The 24,209-nt window shown below is 48.4% G+C and overlaps 1 protein-coding gene across 1 annotated transcript in view; it reads right to left on the reverse strand.

Annotated features, from left to right (window-relative positions):
• SPG11 (SPG11 vesicle trafficking associated, spatacsin) overlaps positions 1-24,209 on the reverse strand; it is a 1,688,331-nt gene that overhangs the window by 901,325 nt on the left and 762,797 nt on the right. Inside the window, exon 23 of the mRNA XM_069624201.1 lies at positions 23,105-23,313. Coding sequence (XP_069480302.1) covers positions 23,105-23,313 — 209 coding nt within the window. The remainder of the gene's footprint in view (positions 1-23,104; positions 23,314-24,209) is intronic.

Here is a 24,209-nt window from a genome sequence, read left to right on the forward strand (position 1 = left end):
GGTTGCCAAAACGGCTCCCCCTTCATCAGGTTCCCCTCGTTGGCCCACCACAGCAGATACTGTGAGACCGAGATGTGGAACCTGAACAGGATCCAACATATTGCCTGAGAACTGTGACCCCTGCATCTTGAGAACCCATTGCAGAGATCTCATCCGCAGTCTGGCCTCTGGCACCAGAAAAATGCAGGACGCCATGAGGCCGAGCAACCTTAAGAATTCGAAAGCCGGGAGACTCTGGGCATGTTGAAACTTGTCCACCATCTGCACAAAGTGATGAGCCCTGACCTTGGGAGGTGATCACTTCCGTAAGGATGTGTCCAACACAGCTCCGATGTACTGGAGCTGTTGGGAAGGTGTCAGGTGCGACTTCTTGAAATTGAGGGAGACGCCCAGCCGGTGGAGGGAGCGGCAGGTGATACAGAGGTGATCCAATGCTTGTTCGGGAGAACGCGCACGGATCAGCCAGTCATCCAGGTAGGGGTAGACGTGAATACCCCCTCGCCTGAGATATGCTGCCACCACAATCATCAGCTTGGTTAAGACCCTTGGGCGGAGGTCATTCCGAATGGCAGGACACGAAACTGAAAGTGCGAGTCACCAGCCGCAAACCTACGGTACTTTATGTCCTTGGGATGAATCAGCACATGAAAGTAAGCCTCCTCTAGGTCCAGAGACACCAGCCAATCCTGACGTTGAAGGGCCTGGAGGACTTGAGAATGAGTGACCATCTTGAACTTGTCTTTCCTGAGAAGTTTGTTCAACCAACACAAATCCAGGGTGGGTCTCAATCCCCCGTATTTCTTTGGAATCAAACAATATGGGGAATACCAACCCTTGTTCCTCTCTGCCACAGGCACAAGTTCTATAGCGCCTTTCTCCAGAACGGTTAGGATTTCCTGCACAAGGAGCAGATCTGGAAGCTTCAAAGAGAGATTCCCCAGTGGATTGTCGTGAGGCTGCTTTAGGAAGGGAAGGCAGTAGCCGTGGGCTATTTTATCCAGAACCCACGCATCTGAATTAATGGCTCGCCATTCTTCGAGATGCTGAGATAGTCTGCCCCCAACCGGCGAACAATGGGACATGGCCTCATGCTTGTTTAGGAGCGGCTGCGGCAGTGCCTGAATGCAAAGAGGCAGCTGCCTGAGCTGCTTTGGCACCTCTATTTCCCCGACCACCACGGGTACTTTTACGCTGACGCCTTTCACTGGCGGCTTCTCTCGTTCTACCAAAGGAGGAGTAGAAACTAAAAGAACCTCCCCTCCACTGCTGTCCCCTAGGACGAAAATGCGGAGGTTGACGCACTGCGGGGCTCAAAGATTTTGCCGCAGCTTTTGAGGTCTGTAATCTCTCAAGGCTCTCGTCAGCCTTGCTGCCAAATAAATGGGCACCATCAAAGGGCATGTTCAAAAGACGGGCTTGCACATCCGGAACAAAACCTGACTTCCGCAACCACGCAAAAATGCATATAACAGTGCACGCAGCCATGGATTGGCTAACACTGTCGGCTGTGTCCAAACCCGACTGAAGGGATTCACACATGGCATCCTTGCCATCCTGCACGAGAGCAAGGAAACCATCCCTTTCTTCCCCTTCGGGAATATGCTCAGCCACGAGAGAAACACTGTTCCACAGAGTGTGTGAAAACCTTGCTAAGGCACAAGTGGAGTTGGCTGATTTCAATGCCATACTCGCCGCAGAAAACACCTTGCGAGTCCAACCATCGAAGCGTTTGTCGTCCCTATCAATAGGGATGGTAGGGTATGCCGCCTGCCTCGAGGTGGCCATAGCCGCCTGAACCACCAAACTCTCGGGAGTGGGGTGAGTGGATAGGTAGCTGGGGTCGTTAATGGAAGGGCGGTATTTCTTTGTTAACGATTTGTTAACAGCCGGAAGAGATTCCGGTGACTGCCAAGCAGCCGCCACCCATTTCTGTAATGTGAGATGAAAAAGTAACACTGGGTTAGAGGACGGACCTTGATCTAAAAAGTCAGTTAGATCATCTTGCACAAAAGCTTCAGGAGGACTGGACCAGCCCAGATACTCCGTGACCCTAGCCATGAGGCTCCTGTATCCTGCAGGACGACTCAGCATGAGCCCCAAGCTCAGGCCTGCCAAATTCCACTTCCGGAGAAGTATCCAAACCACTGGCATCATGAAGAGTTTGCCTCAACTCCTCCAATTGACTGTCTCCAGAAAAGACAGGAGCCACATCAGGCTCAACAGGGTCTATATCAAAGTCAAACCTTTCCTCCTCCTCATATATGTCATCCAGAGGAAGGTAAAAGCCCTGCCTCGGGAGAGAAGAGGGTCTGGAGTCCACCACAGGCCTCACAGACTTAGAAGTAGCCTTCCTTGGAGGATCCACAGTATCAGGGATCTCCAACGGTAAATTTCAGGCAAAAAGCCCCAAAGGCATCGAGGGCGCCGAAGGCTTAGACGCTGAGAGTGCCGACGGTTTTGGCGTTGAGAGCGCTGATGGCTTCGGCATCGGCGACGACTATGGTGCCGATGGCGCCGAGGGCTGGTAAGAAGGCAAAGCTTTGACGTCCAAATCCGACAGACATGGTGCCGACGGAGTCGACGCCGACCTCGAGCACTTAGCAGGTTTCTGCGGTCTCGCCGGGGGCTAGGACAGAGACCTGGAAGCACATCTCTTGCGACTTCCTGAGCCTTGTCCGAAGGGGACCTCGAAGGTTCCTGATGAGTCGCGTCAAGGACCCGAGCCCAAAGGCGTGCGAGACACGGTACGAGACCGTTCCTTTCCGGCTTCATCAGAAGGCACGGACGGAACCGTGCCCTGCGATTGAAAAATCACCAACATCTGCTCCCTAAAGGCAACCCATTCCTCCGGAGTCAAGGACTTTGTTGGACATGTCACTTTCCTCGCAGCACCATCCTCTGAGGAGGACGGGGAAGGCGACCGGTGACGGCGCTTCCTAGAATACCGAGACAAGGAAGGCGAACGGCGGGATACACTCCGGGACCCGGATCCCCGGGACTCCTCCCGGCGCAAAGAATCGCCTCTCGAGTCGTCGGTGGACACCCCCCTTGTACTTACATTTTCGGGACTTACTGGGTTTAGAACCCCTACCTACCTGAAGCTTCCCCTTACACTCCCGCAAGGCTTTAGCAGTCAGCGACTGGTATTTGGAACAGTCGTCGGTGTCGTGACTCTCGCCCAAGCACCACAAACAAATGCGATGCGGGTCGGTGATCGACATTTTAGACTTGCAGTCCCGGCAAGTCTTGAAGCCAGACCGCGGAGTCGGAGGGGTGAAAGAAGAAGACATATTCACGAGGAATACAACAGGCGTGCCGAGTTCTTGAAGCAAACACGTTTGCGGAAAAAACAGAACTGAGGCTACGGGTGCCATGCGTCCTATTTATAACATTCAGTGACGTCTCCCTCGACGGAGGCCTTTGAGGGACGCCGACCCAACGCCATTGAAGCAGGATGCCCTCTGCCGAAAAAGTTTACGAAGTGCACAGCTGTGGACATTACATGTCAAAGATGTGGAATACGTTGGAGGGCACAATCCATTTGAATCCTTTGCATTCCCCACCCAGACTCCATAGTGTCGCAGAAGGCAGGAAACTAGGGAGGAGTTCAAAATTCTGCCGCCCTTCGTCTTCCATCTTGCCTGAAAGGAACCAACTCCCAGTGGGGGGGGGTTTGGGGGGGCTGCCTGTCCTAGTTGGACAGCCATACCGCCCCTTGCTGTAAAATGCAGGGAATGAATGCAGAAGTTGTGCTGCAGTTCCTGATAAATACTCTGAACCTGGAAGCTGCTGAAAAGTCTACCACTGGAGCTGAAACCGTAGAGGAAGATGAAGAAATGACAGCCGTAGAGATTTCAAGGGACCAGAGAGCCTGCTGTGTAAACGGAGCCTGCTTTTACCCTTCCTTCCAATCGACCTTTGGTTACTGAAAACGATGGCTGGGCCCAGAGCCTGGTGCGATCCACTAGACTCAAGAAAACTGCATTTTGAGCCATCCCACGTCGTGCTGAGACCTTGTGGGGTTGCAATAACCCAATACCATGAGACCTCGAGCCATTGTGTGGTGCACAGTCCTCTGAATACCGAATCGTGCTGAAACTTTGGTGGAATCCTGCTAGAACTCCAGAGACTGGATTTGAGTCTAAACAGTCCCCTCACCAGAGTGCTGGACCCGAGAAATGACAAGAATCCCACCAGCGATATTCAGACTTCTCCTGGTTCCTGAAAAGGGCGCCAAAACCACAGAGCTGCATCGAGCCGCAAAGAAACTCTTGCCTGAAGTCTTCCCCATTAATCCCTGCTGCAAAATCCTTTCCAGTGTCCTGTCTTAGAGTCTTCATGACAAGATATTCATCAACCAGGTTTTTGACTACAGATCCTGAAGACGACCTGCTGCAAACTCTTCTTCTGTGATGAGGTACTGTGTTGGCTGGGGTATTACTTTCCTTAAGCCTTGTGTGATTCCTGTGATGATTTTGGGGTGTTTCGTGTGATTGGGAGTCCTCTCATCCAGTTCACCCAGGCTTACTGCTCTCTGAAGTCCCTGGACCCTAACTAACTCTAAAATGAACTACTTAATTGTTTTGAAGAGCATTCCTTTGGAACTCAGACTGCAACTTAAACCTATCTCACCCGGCCTACAGCTGGCACCTAGACCACTAGGGTCCCTCTTCTGCCTAAGAGAACGCATGATATAGACTAGAGTAGGACTGGATAAGAAAAAGATTGTGCCTTGAAAAATATAACAAGTGTTTCAAAGTGACCACCTTGTAACAGAGTTGGTTTGGTAACTATCCCTCTGAAATGAGCAGTTCAAAAAGTTCTTTCTTAGTTTGAATGTGGTTTGCCCTTCTAAAATGTATATAGAAGGTTATTTTACTCACCTGTGAATTGGTTCCCCAACTTCCCAAAAGTAATGCTGTTGGCTTCACCTAACTATTTCTTTCAGAATATAAGTGTATAGGTTTACCACCTGGGTCTTGCTTCAACTGACCTGCTGTATAGCCTGTCTAGAATAATTCTACATTGGGTTTTACCTATATCGTATAACATTGTGTCAAAGTGTAACATAGGGTTTTGCTTTCTCTGGTCTACTTTATTCAGATTCTAAAAGAGTCTTAGATGTATACATACCTTTAAGTTGCTGGTAGCTCCTTTAAAAAGGGTATAGGTCTTACTCCCCTTGAACAGCTTTGTCCCATTCTGAATAAGTGCACTTTGGGTTTCGCTGACCTTGGTCCGCCTGGTGCAATCCTAAAATAGTGTAAAGAGTTCTTGCTTACCTTAATCTGTGTTCCACTGATCTGAAAAGCAACTGTAATCGTTTATTACACCATTAGGTCTCACTCACTTAGTATAGCTGAATGTTTATTTATTTTATTTATGTATTTATATAATGCTGGAACCCGCAGGCAACAGAGCGCATTACAATGAGAAAATGGACTTTGTGACAGGACGACAGGAGTGAAGGTTAAAGTTTGAAACCTATACTAGGTATTTTTGTTTTAGTTAAAGAGCGGAGTCTTAAGTTTCTTCTGGAAAAGTAGGTAGTTTGTTTCATTTCTTAAGTTCAAGGGTAGTTAATTACATTTGGTGATAGCCTTGAAAGCAAAGTATCTGTCTAGGCCATTTGTTCTTCTAGCAGGGTTTACACATAGGTGTCCTTTGTTTCTAGACCACAGGTTACGGTTTGGCTCATACCAGGAGAATTGCTACTTTAGATATTCTGGGGCCTTTCCGTAGAGGCAGCAATGGACTATTGTCAAAGAGTGTGCTCTTCCCATATAATCTTGGAATGTCTTTCTTGGAGGGAAGAGGACACCCAATCGATGGCCTCCTGGGAGCAATTCCCTGATAGATCCAGGGCCTCTCGGAGCTTCCGATGATCCAGCAAATCGAAAGCTGCCGAGAGGTCCAGGAGGATCAGTAAGCCTGATTTGTCTTTGTCCAGAATGGCCAGCATTTCTGATTGAAGGTCCAGCAGAAAGGATTTTGTACTGTGGGCTCCTCTGAAACCTGACTGTTGTGGGTGGAGGAGGTTGTTTTCATCCATGTTGCTCTGCAATTGTTTTGTAGCGATCTTATCGAGAATTTTCAAGAGGTTTGAAGGGTCTTGTTGATTTAATTCTGTTTTTTTTGGAAGGGACGTTACTGTAACTTTTTATGACAGCTGGGACAGTACGGTCTCTGAAGGAGGCGTTAAATATCCGTCTGAGAAATGGGGTGAACACGTGAATGTTGTCGAGTATTAATTTAGGAGGCATCACATTTTCTGAACAGGATGTACAATTCATGTTGGTCAGTGTTTTCTCCATATCTTCCATAGATATTGGGGTGAATTGAAATTGTGGGCTAAATGGTTTTGGGATTTCTTCTTGTAAGGGAAATGGGAGAGGGGGGCTGATATTCTTGCAATTAGTTATATTTTCTCGGGCTTTAATTTTGTTTAGGAAGGCCGTCTGGACCTTTTCACAGTCCTCAGCTGAAGGATGGAATGGATGTTATCCTGAATGTAGTAAGGGTTTTACTAACTTGGTCTGCCCTGTGCCATCCTAAAATAAATTGGAGAGTTATTGCTTACCTTAATCTGTGTTCCACCTTGCTGAAAAGCAACTGTAATAGTTTATCACAAAATTAGGTTTTAATCACCTGGTATAACTGAGGGTTATCCTAAATAAAGTATAGGTTAACTTAATACTGTTCCATGAATTTGTGTTTCACTATTCATGAAAGTATCCTGATAACAGGGTTGGTTTACTAAGTGATTTGTGAGAAACCAAAGGGTGTCTCATCTGCTAGTCCCGGGGATCTCTCTCTCTCAGGTGGCCTGGGCACGGCCATCGCCTTTGGATCCAGACCCTGGGGTGGACCATTGCGGGAGGATGACCTGGGTGAGGGGTCTTCAGGTCTGGCGAGACACAGTATTCCTCCCTTTCCTGTAACCATGATCCCTCGTATTTCTTGGGATTCTCCGATTACCCAACCACCGAGGAAGAGGGCAACAGAGTAATAATGCTAACTCTTACACATTGCATGGACATGTCCCGCTAATTGGGTCAGGCATTTGACCCTTAGTGCATACATCTGATACCAATTAGCTGTCCTCACACAGATAAAAGGCGGAACAGAGAGAAACACTCTGAGCAAGTTGGAACACGATTAAGAGCAGAACTTCCAGGCCGAAGGCGAACCTACTAGAGCAGAGCAACGGACCGAGGGACGAGAGCCAGGGTGGAGAACCCCAGGAGTTCTCTGCAGGAGGACGTTGCCTCCAAAAGGCAGCGAAAGTCACTGGAGAAGGAAAAATCCCAAACAAGAAGGCTGCATTGTGTTTCAAGGACGCAAGCGACCCTCCCAGGTGAACGACAGAGTTGAGGAGGGGAGGCCAAGCCTGTAGTACTAACCTTGACTCGTAAACTGGAAGAAAGTAAAGACCAGAAAGAAACACACACAGCCGGTGTGTTCGCAAGTAATGTGAGAGACCGTTGTGTGCTAAAGAAAGATTGAAGTGGTAACATCATATCGCACAATTGAAGGCTGCAGGCATGTGGATGAGACGCAAAGAAGGGCAGACCTGCGAATGAACCTTGAAGTAACGACAGCTGTAAAGTCAGCGATACTGAGTAATTGAGTGGTCCGGCGAAAGGAAGTAGCCCACTTGAAGGTCTCTGTGAAAGGTGAAAAGTTTGTTGCGATATATTGAATGAACTGTAAAAGCGAGGTGATTGAAATTGACCCAGAGGAAAGGGGAAGAGTAAAAGGTGAATGTTGAACTTTGGTGCATAACACATTGAACTAGCCAGACCAGGAAGCACTGGGGCAAATAACATAGGAGTGTGAGTTGAAATGTGGAAAGTCAAAGTGGTCCTGGTTAGGTCTGTAGAAAAAAAGCCACCCACATTCAAAAGTCTACAACATTAGGAAACGGTCCGAGTCCGACTGAGGGAGACCGGAGATGTAATAATTGAGGGGAAGTGAACCCCTAAAGGCGGTGAAAGAAGCTTGGGGAAGGGAACCCCAACAAGGGCTGTGATTGTGAGGTCCGAGCCCGGATGAGGGAGACCTACGTTGAACCAAGTACTTTTTGTTGAGAGGTCTGAGCCCGACTGAGGAAGACCTATGTGAGCTGGTGATACTGTTGACAGACCATGCGAAATGTCGGCACACGGATATCTGAACACCGTTCAAGAATCCGCTGTAAAAATATGACTTCTCCACTAGTACAGCACTATATGGAGAAGAAACACAACACCCATGACATTAAATGGTGGGTCATTGAACGTGTTCGCAGTGAACCCAACATTCAGGGCCGCCTGTTAGACCTTGAATGTCGTTGGATACACAGAATGGATTCTCTTACTCACAGCCTCAAAGAACAACAACTCTTCCCACAAAGATAATTTACTGCCGCCGGGTATGTAGTTGTTGTCATGAACCACGTTGCCCCACATGCACTAGAAGGTTCTCCGTACTACCTTCCAGTGACATCTCCAACACCCAGCATACTTTCTCAGATCACACGGGGACACCCTCCAACCTATCCCTCTCCGGATCTGACCAAACAATACACACCCCACGGCCAACGACTGTTAGAAGACTGTTACGAACACACATCGCCTCAGCCACAGTCTCCGCCACTATCTAATAAAACAAGGTGGCGTTTCGTTTCTGCATCACCGCCACATTCGACCAAGTGACACCCACATCATTTCTCCACTTGCTCATTTACTTTCCAGGACCCAGAGCCCTCCTCCTACATATAGAACCGAGTACTGCCAGTTCGCGCGACATTTTTGTTGCATTTACTCACCAACGCGCACAATACAGACTGCAGCCGCAGGGCTCACCTTGAAAATTCCCCCGCTCTCCACTTCAGCGGGCGCCTGCAGAGCTCTTACAGAACTCATTTTCCAACAGAGACACTGACCATTCCGGCAGCGTCCATTTCCGCATTGCTACAGCACCAGCGAATCAGAACTCTGAACCTCTCAGCATCCTGATTGGTCCAGAGACCCACACACCCTCGGCCCACCCCCAGCCCTTGTCTGCCTTCATAACAGCAGCCCTGTACTTGCCGAACGCACGTCTTTTGGCAGCAGGCTGACTACTAGGACTTGACTCCGCGCACAGCGCCATATCGACACAGGCAAGTTTCAATGTATATTACTACACGGCCTCCCACGAGGTTTGTGCTCCTCACGGCGCACAAGTGGCGGCGTAGCACCACTTACCGGTTTACCTTACTTCACATAGACATGTGAACCGGCCAATAATCACTGTTTATAATCAGCTTTTTTCTTTCTCTTGCTACAGAAACATAGAATTTAGACGGCCATACACTGTTTGAGCCTCCCCAACTTCGGGTCTTTTGACGATAGAGGAACACTTGGATTATCTATTGAATATCCACACCCAGGTACTGTGCCCTACTTTCCTTTTCATAAATGTGCACAGGTACAAGAGTCAGGAAGTTCACGCCTCCAATCCATTCCTGAATTTATTCATATCTCTGTAACTGTCTTACAGAGCATTATCCCGGGAGTGCGAGCCGCACACAGCAGACAAGAGGGGCAGTCACGGAAATAAACTTTTCTTTCCCCCCCACGCACTATTACTGCAACCATCTCTGCATCCTGTGTCGCCCAGTTCGGAAAGTCTGCATGACTAAGAGAGTTTCCACAAGGTTTCTGTGGTGAGATACTTATCTATTACGCCCACCACAACCCAATAGAGATAGGAGTCCACACAGAGTTCACTCCATCTCCCATTAAAGGTTCCCACACTCCTTCAATTTTTAGCATGCTCCACATTGGGAATTATTTTCCTTCAGGTTCAGATTCGGTCAACCTTTTACTAATCCACCCTTATAAGTCCAGCAGGGAAACACCAATGTGACAAGAGAGTAATCAAAGTATGTTTTTCTCTCTTGGTCTTCCCTCCACACTCAACCGCCCTCAAGAAGGCGGCTTCCACGTCCCTCTAATTTTGATACAAGATGGACGCCAAGGCCGTCAAACCGTCAGTTTTCAAGCAAGGGGGACTTATTCAACAATCCAATTTGGTCAAGTGATACAATACTGTACATAGATTGCTACACTTCTAGAAGTGGGACCCCCACTTATATATACCCCCTGCGACGTTGGCATATAACCAGTTGGCATACAACCAGTTGGAATTATCTGGTACACTACCAGTTGGGATCATTTTGTCCCAATATAACTTTTTGGCATACACATCCAACCATTGTGAATTAGACTGAATTTACCCAGATGGATAGCTTTAGGACCACTGGACCAATTTAGGAATTTGTTTCAAAGTAAAAACTCATGAAGAGTAGAAGTTGTTGATCAGTATTAATTTTTCTGTTCTATGTCCAATTTTTAGGATTTCTCTTTATCACACTATGTTTAAGTTGTACTATTGTTTTATTTGAAAACATTATGGTTTGTTTTTTTGTAATCAATGTCTAATGTTTCACACAAAACTGTAAATACGTGTGTCTAATACAAGTTATATATTTTCACAACCCCTAGTGTGTATGTGGGTTTTTCTGCCTGGACTTGTTCTTTTTGGGTCAAATATTTCATTGAAGTTATATTCTATTAGTAAAAAACCAGTGAAGGTTCCTTTATTTCATAAATTGGTCAGGCTTTATTCAATGACACATAATCAAGATGAACCCTTCCAAGTAGCAGTACTAGCTTTTGTGTATCAAGATACTGTGAGAAGCCTGACGGTGTCTCACCCGCTAGTCCCAAGGGATCCGTCATCCCGGTGGCCAGGACACGGCCATCGCTTTTGCAGCCAGATCCTGGGGGTGAACCAGTGCGGGAGGATCACCTGGATGAGGGGTCTTTGGGGAGTGGAAGTGGGGCACTGGACAGTGAGATGCTGTATCCCCTTGCCTGGAACACCTATTCCCCATCCAACCAGGTAGGAAACCTAGGAACTCACTGCACCCCTTTCCCGACACAAACATTTTCTCACAGACAGTTCACTGTGAGCGACAACGAACTAACACCAGAGCCATATACCTGACATGTTCCAATACCATGGTCAGGCAAGGTCCTGCCATTACTGACATTACACGCACCTGACTTCCATCACACTTCCCCACACGGATAAAAGGCGGAGCACAAAAGAACACTCTGAGCGAGGAAAAGCACATGAGGAAACAGCAGTTCCAAGATGGCAGTTTAATACAAGGAGAAAGAAAGACAGCGAAATCAGAGAGGGTTGCAAGGAGGGAAGTGCCCTTGACCTCTGCAGACTGTTACTTTTGCAAACCTTGGAAAGTAAGAAGCCTAAGACCAACAACTAAAGCTGAACAAACCTACACTGTGCACTGAAGGTATAGGAGGCTCTCCCACAGGAAAAACCAAGGCAGCAAGGAGCGATTGCCACAGTGGTACTGTCCTTGGCTCCTACAACAAAGTAGCACCAGTAAAGACAGCACAGCCGGTGAGTCAGAGAGACTGATACCAAACTAGCTTGTGTCTGAACCAAGGTTGCAAGCTGCAACATTTTATGAAGGAATCCAAAGAGGACAATGTGTGAAACACATGTGATGAGCAACGCAAATATAATTGGACACCAAAGGAGTGAATGAACTTTGGGTAGGACAAGTGGGATACCATATACAGAGTGGTCCGGCGCCACGTGGGTGCTCATTTGAAGGTCTCTGTTAGGTATCCAACTGAATAGCAACTATATTGTAAAATGGAAGTTTGTATCGAAGTGGTCCTTTAACGGGTTGAGCTAAATCCTGTGCATATTCGAAAGTCTTCCATGAAGCAAGGTGAACTACAATTGGTCTGAGCCTGGCTGGAACTACAATTGATCTGAGCCCGGCTGAGAGAGACTAGTTGAAAAGGGGAAGGATCTGAGCCCGTCTGAGGGGGATCCCGGGGTGAACCGTGAGTCACCCGAGAAAATGAATATTCTCTGAACTTTGTAATTACAGGGATCTGAGCCCGGAAGAGGGGGGGATCTGCAGTAACAATAATAAAATAACAGGAATCTGAGCCCGTCTGAGGGGGATCCAGGATGAAGCACCCGAGTTGAATACTTGTAAGAAGAAAAGAACTGTGCATCTTATTTGTTGTACATCAGGCCCTCTGAATCAAGAGACTTTTGATGAGAAAAGAGACTTGGGTACAGAAGGCCCTGTTGCTGGAAATACAACTCTATCCTAGTGTCGAAGAAGCCAGAATGTGTTTTGCTCGAATTAACCGCCTTGCACCGTGCTGAAAACGTGGGGAAGGGAGGCCAACGGCACGAACATCCTGACATATAATTTTGTCAACACGTCTGTCTTTTTCATGAACATTAGCCCCACACTGTTTGTAAATCATCGGTGAGGATTAGCAATAGATTTTTTTTAGTATAGGCCCTTTTATTTTGATAAGACTCCACTAGGACTGCATTATTATTTGATGGTCGTAGCTTGCTCCCATCTGTAGATTTAGGTTTAGATAGGCGTTTATCACACCCTTTTGAAAGTTTAATAAACACCCTTGAACTGTGGTCACTTTTGTCCGTCTTACTGTTTATGTCATACCTTCCTTACATTACCTCGAGAGGTCTGAGCCCGACTGAGGGATGCTGACGTGAACTTTTTGGTGAACTGTGTTTTAGAAATTGGAAAGTAAGACTTTAAAGTGGAAGGCCAGGTGAGTCTCGATCCACGTCTTGAACTGCCTTTGTGTTAAGAATCTGAGCCAGAGTGCGTCATCTTGCCTACAGGGACCGCCTTACTCCATGCTGTCCAACGTGGGGAGGAGAGCTGACTCAGCCACATTTATTCTTTGTATTTGAACACTGACTTTCCTTTGCATACATATTCTCCTTTTCACACTGTTTGTACAAGATATAGGGCAGGCATTAGGTTTCTGTTAGTATAGGCCATTTTGATTTGACAGACTCAACTAGGGCGGTTTTATTTATTATTTGATGGTCGAGACTACTCCCATCTTAGCTATAGGGGAAAGTAGGAGTTTCTCCAACCCCATTGAAACTGAAATAAAGGTTTTACAAATTGTACCTTTTGTGTCAGTGTCATACTTGTGATACCATGCCTCCCTTACAGATTCCTTAACTGAGTGTCCCTGCATGACTGACAGGGTCTACTGCCCTTGAATTATTGACCGTATTCAAAAAGTATATTTAAACCTGGTTTTACTCCCCAAGAATAGCTGATTGCATTTTGAATGCGTTATAGGTTTACCTATCCTTGAACAGCTGACTGCTAATCTTAACAAGGTAATACTTTGGGTTGTATCCCTTAAGTGTTGAGTTGGTTTTCTAATTGTGTTTATATAATGTGATAGTACTTATTTATCCAAGATTCATCTTGGCCTACTTGTATTAAAATAAACCATTTATTTTTACAATACATAGGGCCTCATTACAAGTCTGGCGGTAACCGAGCCGGAAAAAACGGCATGTTACCACCGGACTCGTATTACCATTCCGCCTCTGTGATTCCCGGAATCACCGGGGCATTACAACCCCGGTGACCCGGAGGCGGAATTCGGTAAATCCCCATTCCCATGGAGTCCTATAGGACTCCATGGGAATGGAGAAGTGGAAACACAGGCACCATGCTGTAATGGTGCTGGTGTTCCAACGTCCGTCTGCAGGCGGGTGGTGTTAAACCTGCCAGGTCAGACCCCCCTCCCACACCTTAGACACGTTTCATCATCTATTACACCCCCACTGAGCCATGGCCGCCCGAGAGTAATATGCTTGGTGTAGTATCTTATGCTGAATTAAGCGAAGCCTTGTGGCTATTCCTATCTCACGTGGAAACATGAGCGCTTCTAGCCATTCCTCTGATTCCAATGGTCCAACCACCCTCTCCCATCTTTCCTTGAGTCGGGACAGCTATTGCGCCCCAAATGCAGTAAGCACCTGGTAAAATGTCGAGGTGACTTTCATGACGACTTGTTCGTGGAAGAGATTGGCTTCCAGGGGTGAGCAGTTAGGGACATCTTCCAGGGTGGGGAACTGGGAACCGGCAGCAGGCAATAGTTGTAAATTATAAATTACTCACCGTAGAGACTAATGTACTCTTAGCCCGTAGTCCCCTTTCCTCCATACTGTATGGGCGCCCCTTCCAAGGGAAGAGAGACGGTACCTTTTTCACCAGAAAAAACCTTATTCCCCTTTAAATTTAGAGGCGCGCAGGGGTGCAGCCCAGGGAGCATGTGCTGCCCTGACTGCGCCCTTTGGCGCCACACTTCAGTCCCCATTGACGCGTTGACAATAGATTTAACATTGCCTAATGACACCAGTATAAATAGGGGGGAGGTTGGTGGGACGTATGGAAGAAAGGGGACTATGGACTAAGTGTATGTTAGTCACTACGGTGAGTAACGAACCAGTTACTTACCAACTGGCAACGTTCTTTCGAATGGATGTTCCTCCAACGTATTCCACATCTTTGACATGTAATGTCCAAAGTTGTGCACTTCGGAAACTTTCGGCAGAGGGTGTCCTGCGTCGATGGCATTGGGTCGATGTCCCCTGAAGGCCTCCGTCGAGGGCAACATCACCGGATGTTATAAATAGGACGCACAGCGCCCGTAGCCTCAGTTTATGTTTTTTCCTCCATGATGTGCGACACCATTGCTTGCTGGACTGCAGATAGCCTTTCAGAAACGTAAGCTGCAATCGCATATGAAATTCTCCAGAGGGGCAGGCTGGTAGGGGGATGTGGAATACGTTGGAGGAACATTCAATCGAAAGAACGTTACCAGTTGGTAAGTAACTTCTTCTTTGAATGGATTGTGTCCTCCAATGTATTCCACATCTTTGATAGACTCCCAAAGCAGTACCAGAAAATAAAGGAGGGACAGAATTGAGTACCCAAACAGACGGCAGAATAAAGAACCGCCTTACCAAAGGCCATATCAGGACCATGGATGGTATCCAGGGAGTAATGTTTTACAAAGGTGTGGATAGAAGCCCATGTGGCTGCATCACAAATACTGCTGCAGGGCTGTGGAAGTAACCAGGCCCCTAGTGGAATGAGCTTGAAACCCTTCAGGCGGGTCTTTGCCCGCCAACCGGTAACATTCAGTAATGGTGAGGATAATCCACCTGGACAAGGTCTGTTTTGTAACAGCCTGGCCCAACCGGTGACCAGCAAACCCCACAAAGAGTTTATCGTCCACTCTGACCCCGGACATCCTAGAAATATAAAAGCTCAGAGCTATCCTAGGGTCCAACCTATGGAGTCGCTCCTGTTCCTTACCAGGATGAGGAGGAGGATAGAAAGAAGGAAGAACCACTTTCTGGCCCAAATGAAATTCAGACACTACCTTAGGTCGAAAGGAAGGACGTACCCTCAATACAACCCTATCCTTGTGGAACACATTAAAGGGCGGCTTAGATGAAAGTGCCTGCAATTCACTCACTCTGCGAGCGGAAGTCACCAGTGCAAAGGTTCAAACCGAGCACCCATGAGAAATTTCAAAACCAAATTCAGATCCCAAACCGGCACCTGGAAAGGGGACGATAGGAACACATTAGTGAGTCCTCTAAGAAATTGGGAAATCAAAGGAATACTAAGAACATTCTTCAGACGATCGCTTGAAGATAGACAGCGCCGCCAGGTAACCTTTAATGGCACCCACTTGAAGGTCCCTGTGGGCCAAAGAAAGCCAAAAAGACAAAACCATGGGAATGGAACACTGAAGAGAATCAACGTTTTGTCCTCTGCACCAGTCACAAAACTTACGCCAACTGCAACGGTACAAGAATTTTATTGCTGGCTGCCTGGCCAAAAGCAACACCTCCATCACGTCATCCGGGAGGTCCCAATCCTTATATCTCAACCTTTCAGATACCAAGCGTGAAGGTTGAGAGTCCTGACCTCTGGATGGAGAACCTGACCTCCCCCCCCCACCCCCTCTCGCGCGAGAGCAGATCCTCACGATAGGGAAGACGGCGTGGAGGGCAGATGGACATTTCTAGAAGGTCCGGGTATCACGCTCTCCTGGCCCAATCCAGAGCAATGAGGATCATGTGGGATCCGAACCTTCGTAACCTCCTTAACACTTGAGGAATGCCGGGGACTGGAGGAAACACGTACAGCAGTGGGAATGACCAATCCACTACGAATGCGTCTCCTAAGGCTCCGAGCAGAATCTCTCGCACATCTGGTTGGCACTGGTGGTGAAGAGATCCACTTGTGGGGTTCCCCAAAGGGCAAATATCCCCAGAAGGACTTCCTGAGCCAACTCCCACTCGTGAGAGACCGTCCTCTGCCTGCTCAGAGCATCCGCCGCCGCATTTTCCTCTCCGGCCGGATGAACTGCCGAGAGCGAAATTCCCTGCTGGATTGCCCAGAACCAGTGCTGCATTGCCTCTCTGCACAATGGGAGTGACCCTGTAAAGACCGGAGGGGGGTCTGTACTTCCGCTCTCTATTTGGTAGAGGAGAGACACAGAGACCCCTGCCAAGATTCTCTATTACGGTAGCAATGGACGATCAATCAAGGCCTACCTTCTCAGGAGGTGATGCAGGCTGGTTCTTAAGTACAGTGTAGTCCCCAAGCACCCACAAAAGAATGTCCACACACTGTATCGGTTAAAACACAGTCTTTATATAATTAATATTCAAGGTCATATACACGATAACTCACTTTGTACTCCAAAAATCAACAATGGTAAATAACAATTCTAAAGTGGTACCACTAACGTTATTAGATCTCATTAAAGTGCATACGGTCAGAATGACACACAGATCAAAATAAAGAGGAAACCAGCAGTAGAGAGAGGAAGTAAAGCAAAATGGTTGAGCAATTGGCAGAATACTGGTAACTACCGTTAAACACAGTTCTGTGTGGAGATCCCCCCACGTGGGCAACCTGTAGAAGAAAGATACAAGCCCAGTCTATATATTGTTCACACTAGACTTTCCAATAGTTCTGCAACCCCAAAGTACCTGGCGTTGTATCGTTCCTCGTCGGAGAATCGACGGCCCTTCTTGCGTGTCCTCCCTTCAAGGCAGGAGTCACGGGTCATCGAATGTCCGACAGAGAACAGGTCGAGCTACGATGGTGAAGTGGCCGCATCGTTCCTAGCAGTGCTCGCTGACGGGAAGCGTAAACGTCCTGCAAGGAAGAGGCGTGCGGGGCACCTCGGTTGTCGATAGTTCTGGACCGCAAAGTGTTGGAAGAACTGTGGCCCCGCAAGGGCGTCGAGTCGTCAGCGTCTCTGTGTGGTCTTTGGGTGAAGGAAAACCCACCGGTAGATGCTCCTCGGCGCGTCGACGGTCAGGCCTTCTCCAGCTTTTCACTGAAGCTGCACTGATCCTGCAATTGGACCACTCTAAACGGCCTCGGTCCTGGGCCCTGCCACTCTCCACTTGCACTGATGCCCTGGAACCCCTTTGCACTGCGGGTCTGTCTCTGTATCCCTACAGCCCCACCTCCCCCAGCACTTGTTCTGCACTTACCTCACACTTGCCACCAGCTGGCCCTATTTATTTATTTATTACGTACGCCTCTTACCTTGTACTGCACTTCCCCCCCTCCCCTTCCCCTTGCACTTTCCCCCTCCCCTACCCCTGCACTTGCGCGATCTGAATGACACCTGGCCTAGTAGGATCGTTTTCTGTCTCCCCTTGTACCCCCCTCCCTGCCTCGTCGCGCCTTGAAACACTTGTGTATAGGCGCGTTACAAATACCATATCATATCATATCAATCACGACTAAGATCATTCATGCAGGCAGGCAGCCAATCAGGTACACGGGGCATTCAGGCCATTCACTTCTCTACAGACACTCCCAACAAGTTATGCGTATTGGGACAAGTACCGAGCCATTCAACACTCCAAGCTGCATTCATACCGCTTTCGGGCAGGGCTGTCTCAACCATTGTGTCAAACACCAGATACTAGACAGCCACATCATAGAATGCATTCACCCAGGTCCCACCCACAGGCGTACCCACAACATACGGTCGTTGAGAAGGCTCCAGCCAGTCTGGTCAGCACTTCCCCACACTACCATATACAGAACTTCCACCCAACAGCCAGTCAGGGGGAAGGGACAGAGGCAGAGCTTCCCGGGACTTTGGGAAGATCAAGGTAACAGGTGATGGAAGGCAAGAGGCTGTGGAGGCCATTTTGTCTCCATCAGGAATCTACTGATTCCAATGACAGGGCCTGGGCATCCCAAAATGGAGGACGCTGAGGGCACCAGTCATTTCAGCACGGAGCTGCCACCAGCCCGTACCCTGCTCTGTGGGTCCCACACAGGTGCCCAAAAACATACACTAGGGGCACAGGGTTGAACCCCTACCCATGGGTGCCATAAGGGTATCCCATGGGTCTGTTCACCAAACCAAGAGAGAGCGCTGCACCGCCAGGAGTCCCACATGAACTCCTGCGCGGAAAACACGACAGAACACACAATAAAAGCAGTAAAGGACAAGGATACGGAGGCCCTGTCCCTCCAATGCATTTCCAGCATCACAGACCCGAACCCCCCTTTTTTGTTGAGGTAATGCATGGCCACTGTGTTGTCCGTCATTATCAGGACACACTTTCCCCGCACAGACGGTAGAAAAGCCTTCAGGGCCAGTTTGATGGCCCTCAGCTCTAACAGGTTGATGTGGAGCTTGGACTCCGACGGAGACCAACAACCGCTGGCGGTCAAGTCGTCGGCATGAGCTCCCCATCCTGTGAGGGAAGCGTCCATCACTACAGTCACCTCCGGCCATGGTTGCCAAAACGCTCCCCCTTCATCAGGTTCCCCTCGTTGGCCCACCACAGCAGATCCTGTGAGACCGAGAGTGGAATCTGAACGGGATCCAACATCTTGCCTGAGAACTGCGACCACTGCATCTTGAGAACTCATTGCAGAGATCTCATCCGCAGCCTGGCCTCTGGCACCAGAAAAATGCAGGACGCCATGAGGCTGAGCAACCTTAATAATTCGAAAGCCGGGAGACTCTGGGAATGTTGAAACCTGTCCACCATCTGCACAATGTGATGAGCCCTTACCTTGGGAGGCGAGCACTTCCCCAAGGACATGTCCAACACAGCTGGAGCTGTAGGGAAGGTGTCAAATGCGTCTTCTTGAAATTGAGGGAGAAGCCCAGCTTTTGGAGGGAGGGGCAGGTGAGACAGATGATCCAGTGCTTGCTCTGGAGAACCCGCACAGATCAACCAGTCATCCAGGTAGGGGTAGACGTTAATCCCCCCCTCACCTGAGATACGCTGCCACCACCACCATCAGCTTGGTGAAGAGACCCTTTGGCGGAGGTCAATCCGAATGGCAGGACACGAAACTGAAAGTGCTAGTTGCCAGCCGCAAACCTCTGGTACTTTCTGTGCTTGGGATGAATCGCCACATGAAAGTAAGCAACCTGTAGGTCCAGAGACACCAACCAGTCCTGAAGCTGAAGGGCCTGGAGGACTTGAGAAAGAGTGACCATCTTGAACTTGTCCTTCCAGAGAAGTTTGTTCAACCAACGCAAATCCAGGATGGGTCTCAATCCCCAGTCTTTCTTTGGAATCAAACAATATGGGGAATAGCAACCCTTGTTCAGTTCTGCTACAGGCACCAGTTCTATAGCGCCTTTTTCTAGAAGGGTTAAGATTTCCTGCACAAGCAGCGGATCTGGAAGCTTCAAAGAGAGATTCCTCTGTGATTTCGTGAGGGCGCTGTAGGAAGGGAAGGCAGTAGCAGGGGGCTATTGTATCCAGAACCCAAGCATCCGAAGTAATGGCTCGCCATTCTTCGCGATGCTGAGACAGCCTACCCCCAACCGGCTAACCATGTGACATGGCCTCATGACTGTTTTGGAGCGGCTGCGGCAGTGCCTGAAGGCAACGAGGCAGCTGCCTGAGCGGCTTCGGCACCTCTATTTCCCAGACCATCACGGGTACTTTTACGCTGACCCCTTTGACTGGCGGCTCCTCTTGTTCTACCAAAGGAGGAGTAGTGACGAAAAGAACCTCCCCTCCACTGCTGTCCCCTAGGACGAAAAGGTAGAGGTTGACGCACAGCTGCGCTCAAAGATTTAGCAGCAGCTTTTGAGGTCTGCAACCTCTCAAGGCTCTCGTCAGCCTTGGTGCCAAACAAATGCACGCCCTCAAACGGCATGTTCAAAAGACAGGCTTGCACATCCGGAGCAAAACCCGACTTCCGCAACCATGAAAATCTGTGTATCATGGTGCTCGCAGCCATGGACCGGCTAACACTGTCGGCCGTGTCCAAACCAGACGGAAGGGATTCACACATGGCATCCTTGCCATCTTGCACAAGAGCAAGGAACCCATCCCTTTCATCCCCTTCGGGAATATGTTCAGCCGCTAGAGAAACACAATTCCACAGAGTGTGTGAAAACCTTGCTAAGGCACAAGTGAAGTTGGCGGATTTCAACGCCATACTCGCCGCAGAAAACACCTTGCGAGCGCAACCGTCTAAGCGTTTGTCATCCCTATCAGGAGGGATGGTAGGGTATGCCGCCTGCCTCAAGATGGCTGTAGCCGCCTGAACCACCAAACTCTCAGGGGTGGGGTGAGAAGAAAGGTAGCTGGGGTCGCAACCGGAAAGGCGGTATTGCTTGGTTAACAATTTGTTAACAGCCGGAAGAGATTCCGGTGACTGCCAAGCAGCTGCCACCGTTTTCTGTAATGTGAGATGAAAAGGTAACGCCGGGTCAGAGGACGGACCTTGATCTAAAATTTCCGTTAGATCATCTTGCACAAAAGCTTCAGGAGGACTGGACCAGCCCAGATACTCCGTGACCCTAGCCATGAGCCTCCTGTAGGACGACTCAGCATGAGCCCCAGGCTCAGACCTGCCAAATTCCACTTCCGGAGAAGTGTCCAAACCACTGGCATCATGAAGACTTTGCCTCAACTCTTCCAATCGACTGTCTCCAGAAAAGACAGGAATCACATCAGGCTCAACAGAGTGCATATCAAAGTCAGACCTTTCCTCCTCCTCATATATGTCATCCAGAGGGAGGTAAAAGCCCTGCCTCGGGACAGAAGAGGGTCTGGAGTCCACCACAGAACTCATAGACTTAGAAGTAGCCTTCCTTGGAGGATCCACAGTATCAGGGAGGGCGCCGATGGCTTCGATGTCAAGAGCACTGACGGTTTCGGCGTCGAGAGCGCTGATGGCTTTGGCGTCGCCAACGGTGCTGACTGTGCCGAGGGCTGGTACGAAGGCAAAGCTTCGACATCCGAATCGGCCTCGACAGAGTCGACGCCAACCTCGAGCCCTTAGCAGGTTTTCTGCGGTCTCGTTGGGGACGAGGACTGAGACCTGGAAGCACGTCTCTTGCGACCATCCTGAGCCTTGTCCGAACGGGACCTCGAAGGTTCCTGATGAGTCGCGTTGAGGACCCGAGCCCAAAGGCGTGCGAGCCACGGTACAAAACCATTCCTTGCTGGCTTCTTCAGAAGGCACGGACGGAACTGTGCCCTGCGATTGAAAAATCACCAACATCTGCTCCCTAAAGGCAGCCCATTCCTCCGGAGTCGAGGACTTTGTTGGACAAGCCACTTTCCTAGCGTCTCCATCCTCTGAGGACGACGAGGAAGGCGACCAGTGACGGCGCTTCCTAGAATGCCGAGAAGAGGATGACGAATGGCGAGGACCACTCCGGGACAGAGATCCCCGGGACTCCTCCCGACGCGGAGAATCGCCTCTCAAATCATCGGTGGACATCCCCTTGGACTTAGATTTACGGGACTTACTGAGTTTAGAACCCCTACCTACCTGAAGCTTCCCCTTACGCTCCCCCAAGGCCTTAGCAGTCAGCGATTGGTATTTGGAACAGTCGTCGGTGTCGTGACTCTTGCCAAAGCACCACAAACAAATGCGATGCAGGTCGGTAATCGGCATTTTAGACTTGCAGTCCCGGCAAGTCTTGAAGCCCGACTGCGGAGTCGGTGGGGTCGAAGAAGAAGACATATTCACAAGGAATACACGAGGCGTGCTGAGTCTCCAAAGCAAACACGTTTGCGGAAAAACGGAGCTGAGGCTACAGGTGCCGTGCATCCTACTTAAAACATTCGGTGACGTCGCCCTCGACGGAGGCCTCCGAGGGACATCAACGCGACGCCAGCGACGCAGGACGCCCTCTGTTGAAAAAGTTTCCGACGTACACAGCTGTGGACATTACATGTCAAAGATGTGAAATACGTTGGAGGACACAATCCATTTGAATACTTGTTTTAACACAAATAGCATTTAGGATAGATTTGCTTGCCGGTCTTAGCAGATTCTACATTTATTCTTCATATGACCAAGTAACATATATTTTGCATCAGCACAAGTATGAAGCTAAGTATTGAGAGGGATGGTAGTGTGACCATGTATTGTAAGGAATATAATACACCCTACCATGTGTACAAAAGGTACTGCAAGTCACCTCGTAGTTACGTGATCTTATAAAGCAAGTCGTCCTTTTGCCCCATTCCTCTATTAGGTCACGGGAATTCTTCTCTGGCTCACAATATCCTTATAAAATGTGGAAGTGGATACTTTATCCTATGTATATAATAGTGAAGCCACTTGAATAGCAGTTTTGTTGTAGAAGAGAAAGTTGTATTAGGAATAGCAGTATTGCAATATAACAGGGAAGCTTTCAAGGAATAGCAGCTTTATAGTACATTGAAGAGGTTGTGGGGAATAGCAGGATTTTAATATAGTAGGGACCAATGCAGGGAAACCAGATTGTAGTAAGATAGAGAAGCTTGAGGGAAAATCTATATTGCAGTACATTGGGCAGAGCAGTACTGCAGGATAACGGGGATAGCAGCATTGCAGTTTAACATGATAGCTTGCAAGAATAGCACCATTGAACTCTAATAGGAAAATCACCATCGTGGTATAATGAGGAAGCGTTTAGCTGTGATAGCTGTATTGCAATATAACAGGGAAATATGCATGAAGAGTAGCTTGGAAGTACATTAGAGAGGTTGGGATCATAGCAACATTGTAATATAACAGAAAACGCACCACTGCCACATAAAAGGGAACATTTCAGGGAGAACAAAATGGTAGTATAAAATGGATGACTTTTTTGGAGAGCCACCATGTTTCCGGAGGTGGCATGTGCCTTGACTATACCTATGGCCTCTCTCAGGTCACTCGGGCTCGGCTCTTCCATATTTCCTGGCTTGTGGCTCAGGATCAGCTTAGCCACTTTAATGTCCACGCGAAGCTTCAGACTGTCTCGGCCAAGCAGCTCCAAAAAGCAAACGCAGGCGGCAATGACGGATGGGATGCAGAAAGATGAGAGTGCCAAGGCATACACCTCAGAGCCAGCTTGCTGGATCCTGACCGGTAAGGACAACAAACAATAATCCTTTTAGAAATCGGGGCCTCCAACCAAAATCAAAAGAAATACAGACATTAACACAGCATAACATTAACATTGACACATAGCAATCACCCTTGAAAAATCTCTTATCCTTTCCACAATGGCCCCACATCCACTGCACTGAGATGGAAAGTATTTGACCAATAATACTAGTTCTCCAGAATGTGCTTGAATGTCCTGACATCAATGGGATGATCCTGGAACAATCTTCCAATAAGGGGTACTATCATCTATTCATGGTTAGGGTCTAAAAAAGGGCTTCATTCTGATGAGAGGGAATGCATAATGTCCTGCTTTGTGCCATCTGTCCCATTGAAAACTCAAAAAGCTTAAACAAATAGAGAAAACAATGTTCTCTTGTCAGACTGCATGGGCACTTATAAAATAACCCACACTGAACACCCAGAATTCCAAATAAGAAAATTCTAATTCTTCAGCTTGGGATTCGAAAGCTTGCAGGAGTGCTATAACCACTCAGGAGATGGTAAGGATAATTGCATAAGGTGTTATACCATTAAGAGGCTTCTCAAGACAGCTTGCAGGACTTGCCTACCTGCACAGGCTCCAGAATCCAAACAGCACTTTTCATGTCTCAGATAACAGAACACTGTCAAAGAGTGACACAGTGCAGCCTTCTGAAGGTCTTTTCACCCCTTCATAGTTGGATGTATTCGGAGATCTATCAAAGCTTTAAAATATGACAGATATACACAGGTTTCACAAAGATGAGCACCCACATGCAGAGGGAACACCTGGGGTTACTCGTTGTACATGAAGCTAACTGAATATAAAGCAATCTACAGAAACATATGCTTTTTATAGCATGTATTACTCTCTTTGAAGCTTAGCTCA

This window comes from Ambystoma mexicanum, chromosome 11 (assembly GCF_040938575.1).
Source record: "Ambystoma mexicanum isolate Mex_15411 chromosome 11, UKY_AmexF1_1, whole genome shotgun sequence".
In the NCBI taxonomy this organism is placed as follows: Eukaryota; Metazoa; Chordata; class Amphibia; order Caudata; family Ambystomatidae; genus Ambystoma; species Ambystoma mexicanum.